The 7,452-nt window shown below is 39.7% G+C and overlaps 1 protein-coding gene across 1 annotated transcript; it reads right to left on the bottom strand.

Moving 5' to 3' along the window:
- Positions 1 to 5,777: 5,777 nt before the first annotated feature.
- On the bottom strand, positions 5,778 to 7,165 carry LOC108974475 (putative gustatory receptor 57a). Its single transcript, XM_018942330.1, has 3 exons — positions 6,218 to 7,165; positions 5,973 to 6,134; positions 5,778 to 5,897 (listed from the first exon to the last, which is right to left on the bottom strand). Exons 1-3 carry the CDS (start codon positions 7,163 to 7,165, stop codon positions 5,778 to 5,780), a joined length of 1,230 nt encoding a protein of 409 aa, XP_018797875.1.
- Between the last annotated feature and the right edge of the window lie 287 nt (positions 7,166 to 7,452).

The following is a 7,452-nucleotide window of genomic DNA, read 5'->3' as shown; positions in this document are numbered from 1 at the left end:
AAATCCAAGTAATGTGGATCCCTGGCCATGCTGGTATTACAGGCAACCACTTTGTAGACCTCGCTGCGAAAAATGTAGCTTGGACTCCTGCCTTAACATACTATGTCTCAACCAAGCAAGACATTTCTATCCTTATTAAGCACAAAATGCAAAAAAACACAAGCGAATGGAAAACATTTGAACATCACTATGCGGTTATAAACCCAGCCAGAAATCGAATAATCTACTCGTCAACAGTTTCAACCAACGCAATGAAGACATATACTCGGATTGAACACACTATCATAACACACGCCCACTTACTATCGGGTAAAAGTCCATCCATTTGCCCCCTTCGCGATGACACGGCTTCTATCAAACACTTCCTCACACTCTGTCCGATGCTTCACTCAACAGCCCACAACTCTGACAACATTGATCTCATAAAACCTTCAGAAAAAAACGTTATGATTGTATACAGATTCTTAAAAGCCAACGATTTGTTAAGACATATTTAAGCAACTTACATCTTTACTAACCCTTAGCTAATAGAATTTTTACCTAGTTATAATTACAAGGCGGCTGAAGGCGTCGTAGCCAGTGCTGCGTTTATGTATTTATATAATAAAACTCTTTTTGTTATATGAATTATTATAAATAAAAAAATTAATAAATAAATAAAACCGAGGGTAATGATACAGTACGGGTTCAGAGTCTTCTATACGTCATTTGCATGAAGTTTCCCACCTCCCTTCTTGCTGCGGTAGAATTTGGAGTCTTAAGTCCACTATTACATCAAGGTTCTTCAATTGTGGCTGTGAAGTAATGAGTAAAACTTCCGATTTCTACTCAGCCAGTTCTAAATCCCTAAATCCTCATTTGAGGTTAAATGGCAAGAAAGACCGTTTACAATAGAGCACAAAAAGTAAAACATCACTTATTTTAAGGTTTATCAACACAGCTCACTCCACTCTAGTTTGGGAGAATTAATTGGACACTACCATAGAATAAAGAATCCCAGGAACGAAGTGCAAATTGATTTAGTTATTAAATACATTCATCACCCACACCACCGCCTCACCACTCAGCAGAAAATATCAAGAACCGATAACAAATGGACACACATTGATGCCAACCACCAGTCGGTAAGAAGTAGTATCTCTCTCGCACTCTTGCACGTTCTTCAATCTATAAAAGTTAATAAATATGCACTAATGTCGGCAATTTGCATAAATGTCTAATGAAATGTACTTGAACTGCATAAAGTCGCGATAAATAGCGCCGCAGAAGTAAAAGAAGCAGATGCGGGGAAAAAGGAAAACAAAAAAGGAAATTTACGAAAGACATTAATAAGTGTAAAAGCAAAAAAGCCGACCTGAGACACATAGCACTCATTAGATACGACCGCGACGCGTGCAGCAGATGGCTAGCGGCTGATTGGGCCGGCGAGCGCTATGAAATGGGCGCTGGCGAGGAGGACAGACAACCAAGGCCTACAAAGGAACTGTTCGCGTGGTGTGCGCCGATATTAGTGCCTTTTCGCCTTTATCGGCAATAAACAGTTATGATTTGTAAGTGCGAATATTTTAGAAACATCGACAATTCCTATTTAATAATTATGATGCAGTGCTCTGGTCATATTTTCCGGACTTTGTGTGACAAAATCGGCAAATAATGTGAAATAAAGCTTTGTAAATACTACAAATAATAATTTAAAATAATCCGAAAAAATCTTGGAATTTTTCGTTATAAAAAATGTTGTTAAGCACTTGCTACCACTTTAAAGCATTTTACGACGATATTTTTGATAGAGGAAAGTCATGAGTTTGAAGAAAGACTTTTCGGATTATTCGGGTTTTTTGTCTGATGATTTATTACAAAAGATTTAGACTTGTTTCAACAGTCAAGCCAAAATGCTTGGAAGGAATGGCGTATCAAATTGAAAAGGTTTATGAAAAGGTATAATTGAAAACTTTTGGTTTTGATAAGGAAGATTGCCAGCTATTCTAAAATACATAATTAGATAAAACATAATATAATGCGATTTTGTAAAACTGTTAACTGCGACAAGTAATTTTCACTGGCTTCTATTGTAGCCAAATTTACTCCATTAAGGAAGTTCTGCATTGACCGGAACAAATGGTAGTCCGATGGTGCAAGGTCAGGGCTATATGGTGGATGCATCAAAACTTCCCATCCAAGCTCTCACAGTTTTTAGCGTTGTCCTGATGGAAAACGAAGCTTTTTCTGTTGATCAGTTCTGGCCGTTTTTTTGGATTGCCTTCTTCAATCTCATCAATTGTTTACAGTAAAATGTAAAATCAATCCCTCGACCATTCTGGAGCAGTTCATAGTGGATAAATCCTCTCCAATCCCACCAAACACTCAACATAACCTTTCGAGGCGTCAATCCTGATTTTGCGACTATTTGATGAGCTTCATCACACTTGGTCCATAATCTTTTTCGCATATTATTGTCGTATTTGATCCGCCTGTCGTCTGCTGTTAACATGCGTTTCAGAAATGGTTCGACTACATTTCGTTTCAACAAAGAATCTCAGATGTTAGTTCGGTACATAGACAGCTCTTGTAGTACCCAAACATCGAGCTTCTTTTTGTAGGCAGCATTTTTTAAAATCGTAATATTGTGGCTGCTTATATGACGGTCCTAGACAATCTTTTTCATAATTTCATCGACTTGTTCAACAATGGGTCGACCTGAGCGAGTTGCATCTTTCACAACGAAATTTCCAGAACGGAAGCAAGCGAACCATTGATGTGCGAAACGAACTAACACAACATCGCTTCCGTAGATTCGCAAATTCATTGGTGGCTTGCTTGGCATTCTTCCCTTTTTTATACACAAATTTCAAAATATAGCAAATTTCTTCATTATTTTCATTAATTTTTGAACAGACTTCCTCGAATTTAATTTTTTTTTTTGGTTAAATGAAGCTTAAAATTTCACAATATTTTCCAACACTATATGGTATGACACGATGTGACTGGTAGCACTGGCGATATACGACTACAACACCACCTATTAACAAAATACGAAAATACTTTTTCGACTACTCAATATATGATTAGGTAAAACACAATATAATGAGATTTTGTGAAACAGTTATTTTTGAAAGGTTTTTCTAATAATTTAAAGTGTATTCCACAAAGAACCTAAAAGAAAACGCGTCGGTATAATTTCGTACATATTTTTAATGCCGGTCCACAGTATTCATATATGAAATGACAGTTTCTTTTCTTTTTACCCACCGAAATTGAACGCTTAAACCAGATGAAATTCGAACTCATTTATGTTTAAACAGATCTCGTGTACACTACATGTCAACCATATATATTTACAGTTACATTTTCTATGAAACAGTTATCTCATTGGTTCAGGCTTCCATGGAATATCGGAAGGATTAACTACGCTCTGCAATAAGAAGATCTCTAAAGCTTTTAAGTACAATCGATTTACATAGTAATTGTGCAATTAATTAGCTCATAATTAATACAGCGAATTGAGGATGCATGTCGAGTCGTTGATTTCGACTATGACAAATGGCCGAAAACGTGACAGCAAAGCTGAATAAAACGCTGTCCGCATGCACCCGCTAGAGCGGATTTGTTATACACCATAATTGTATTTGATAATCGTTTTTGTGGTAGAAATCAGCATAATCTATTTAGTCGGGATCAAAGTATTAATGTCTGCGGACTTCGTTCCTTGACAGGTTATTGTCTTTCAATGCATATCTCTGTCAAATCATCATTTTCTTTTAGTGCAGCTTAATTTAGACTCTAGACTCAGCGTATTTCAAGCCTAATAACTAGCCACAAACACTGCTCGTATTCACGATGCAATTAATTTTGCTTCATTTCACTTGAAATGGCATTTTGTCTTACATACGCAGCTGCAACAGTGCTTTAAAACCAAATTTGCACGCATGTTCCTTATTTGTGTATTACCAATTAAGATTGTGAACCAAAGCTCAGAAACTGTAAAGATACTTGGCAACCATGTGAACGCACCCAAAGCTATTAATTAAGTAGAAAATTCAAAAAGGCACCAGAGTGTCTATGCAAAAGTCTAAACAACCTCCCCACCAACCAAATGCGGGTCTATTAAGCTGTGACCGTTGCCAACCTACTAGTGCCACTTGCTCATAGCAGCGCAAAAAGTGTGTGTCTGTCTGTGTGGAGAGCGTTTTTATTTTCAATAATTGGAAGCGTAAAGTGCTGGAGCCATTGCTTGTGGTTGTTGACAGTAATATTTCAATGGGAATAATTGCAAAAGCTTTTTTCAATTGAAATTTCTGTCATTAGAAACTGCTTTTCCTAAAAGCCAATTACTCATAGTAAAGCCAAAAAGTTTGCAAACTTTTTATCAGCGCTCGTGGCAAAACAATGGATTTATGTGAAGCAAAAAATTCCAGTGAACTTCTGTACACATATGTGCTAACACATACACACGTACCACAAACATACATATAATCTCGTTGCAACTGGTGTAACACTGGTCTAGATACATTTTTGGATCGCCGATTATGTGCTTGATTTCACTGTACAACTTTTGCCACGCCTTTTAAACCTTTACAAGGTTTTAAGGGGGAACGGAGAGATGTGTAGAAGTTCACGCAAGTGGGGAAAGTTGTCTGTTTGTCATCCACTTGAAAGTGGCCAGAAACGATTCTTTTACATATGACTTGAGCAGCTCTTGACTTTCGGTCTTTTACCAAGTATCCTCTTGGTAGCCAGAAAACATTCGCTTGATGGCGAGCTAAAGTAAGAAGACGAAAGATCCCCCCACAGGGTTGTGCGCTAGGTTTGGGAACCGCCACGTAAAAAACTCTACCAATGAAAAGAAGTAATCGACATACACCACCTCCTCGTCGATTTCAAAACTGCTTTTGACAGCGTGAAAAGGGGACGCTATGTCTGAACTTGGTACCCCCGCAAAAATACTACGACTGTGTAAACTGACATTTAGCAATACCAAAAAATCCGTCAGGATCATAAAGRACCCTCCGATCCGTTCGATAGCAAACTAGGTTTCAGACAAGGCGACTCGTTTTCATGCGACTTTTTCAATCGAATATTTCGAGCTGCAGAACTTAATCGAGCAGGTGCAATCTTCTATAAGAGTGTACGGCTGCTGGTATACGCCGATGATATTAATAACATTGGCCTTAACACCGCGCCTTTAGTTCTGCTTTCTCCAAACTGGACAAGAAAGCGAAGCAGATGGGTCTGGCAGTGAACGAGGCCAAGACGAAATATCTCCTGTCATCAAACAAACAGTCGTCGCACTCGCGATTTTGGGTACCTAGTCGCTTCGAAGTCTTAGATAATTTCGTCTGCCCTGGAACCAGCATCAACACTGTCAACAACGTCAGCCTCGGCTCGCTGGCTAGGTCATGTCGTCCGAATGGACGAAAACACTCCAGCTCTGAAGGTGTTCAACGCAGTACCCGGCGGATGAAGCAGAGAAGAAGGAAGACCTCCACTCTGTTGGAAATACCCGGTGGAGAAGGACCTGAAGTCACTTGGAATCTCCAATCGACTGCAACCGCGTAAGTGGTTTATACGCCAATAAAGAAGAATAAATACATATTTGGTATGTCTTCGGATTCAACTTTTTACGACAAACGTAATAGATTTTCATTAGGAAAATACTCTTAAAAATCGAAATTTTTTATGAAATTTATTAAATGCCAAGGTGATAACACTTTTAATCAATAAAAACGAAATGAGTCTCTGTTGACCAGTGTAATAACTCCATTTGCCCACAACGCACTTTAAAGGTCGCCAACCCAATCGTGCAAAGCGTTCTTCTGTTCCTCGATTTGTTGACCCATTAATTGGGTCATACGGAACTGTATGAGTATGAGCAGATAATTGAAGACGACTGCCGTTATCTGTTGAATTGAAATTGAAAAAGTATGCAACGAAAAGTTGAAAAAGTTTGAAAATAATTATCGCACACCACCAACCGTAGCGATGATGGTTCTATTGAAGATCATATTGAAACCGCAAGTGAATTGAATTTTGTTTTCCAGGCGCCAGTGCATTGTAGCGTCCACCATTCGTTTTGCCGATTTGAAGTTGGGAAACCAAATGTCTATTTGTTCGACTAGATGCAAGCAACGTTTGCCCTGAGAAAGACGTGACAGAATTCAATCGAAATAAAGGCACAGAGTTCAGCGAACTGCTGCGGATGGTGCGAACGGCAGCTTACCTCCTCAACGGCCATGCTGCTGTAGTTGGGCGCAGAGATGAATTTGTGCAACGGCACTATGAGCCACATTGCGCCATATGCGAAGAATATGCCGTCATCGCCTTTGCCGATTGAGTGACCGAAGAGCATGTACAGTATGTTGGTGACTAGCGTGAAATCGTGCAATAAGACCGCCACCAAGGCAGCGCGGTAAACGTCATTAATGTCATCGATGATTTCGTGAAAACTACGCACCATACCGACGAGGCACTGCAGACGAACTTCACATATCTGCTGTTCTGGGAAGTTCGCCAACAAAAAGTCGGCGTTGAGCAACTTTTGCAGCAGACGAAAGCGAATACTTAGAATTTGGGCGAAGCCTGCATGCAAATAGCAAGTATAATTCGGGCCGCTAGTGCTGAACAAATATAAAAATATAAAGAAGCAAGCCTGCGCCACTCTATCCGGTACCTCGTGTATTATAGTCCAAGTGACAGCAGAGTAATGGATCATTGGTAAAATTGCCGTTTTAATAAGATTCTTGCGCAGCAACTTGTGATAGTTCAAATTTACCCCAAACTCTCGTATCAGCTGCTGGTCCAACGCATCCAAGCGATCGTAGAGTGCAATGTGGCCGCGCGTCTTCCGCAGCATCAAATACATGACGAGCACGTGGTTCAACGGCGTCATGAGCACCTCCAAAGCGTAGATGGTTAGCTTGAGCTGGTCCATCGCTTCTATGCGCTCGCGTTGTATGGGATCATTAAATAGCTGATAAAGGCCAAGCAGCAAAGCGAGTAATATGACGTTAGGCAGGGCGATTGTGTAGAGTATTGTCCAGCGGTTGACCACATACCTTCCCTTATGATACCAAAAGCCGTTGCATGCGGTCAGAAATTGCATTAACACAAGTAAGGCGTTCGCTTGGTATATGCTGCGTGGACGGTAGACGAAGTCCCGCCAGCCCATGATTGTGTGTAGAAGACCGAACCGAGACTGAATGACACTTAGCTCCCGATGCACGGCAAACATTGCGTAATTTCTACAAATGCTGATGGGAAGGTGCGACTATGAAGTCATTAGCATAATTAAGACTGCATTTAAATTCGAATTAGTGAAACAAAATCAGAGTGAGTGTAATCACATTAACGCACCATTTTTGATAATTCATCGAAATTGGTGTGATTCAAGATTGAATAAAGGTATAAATAATTTTTTTTACCTTTGAATGGATAAGTGGGTGACACATAGTTGCA

This window comes from Bactrocera latifrons, unplaced genomic scaffold, assembly GCF_001853355.1.
Source record: "Bactrocera latifrons isolate USDA-ARS-PBARC rearing strain unplaced genomic scaffold, ASM185335v1 scaffold_56, whole genome shotgun sequence".
Taxonomy (NCBI): Eukaryota; Metazoa; Arthropoda; class Insecta; order Diptera; family Tephritidae; genus Bactrocera; species Bactrocera latifrons.
This window is presented reverse-complemented; position numbering and strand designations above follow the sequence as displayed.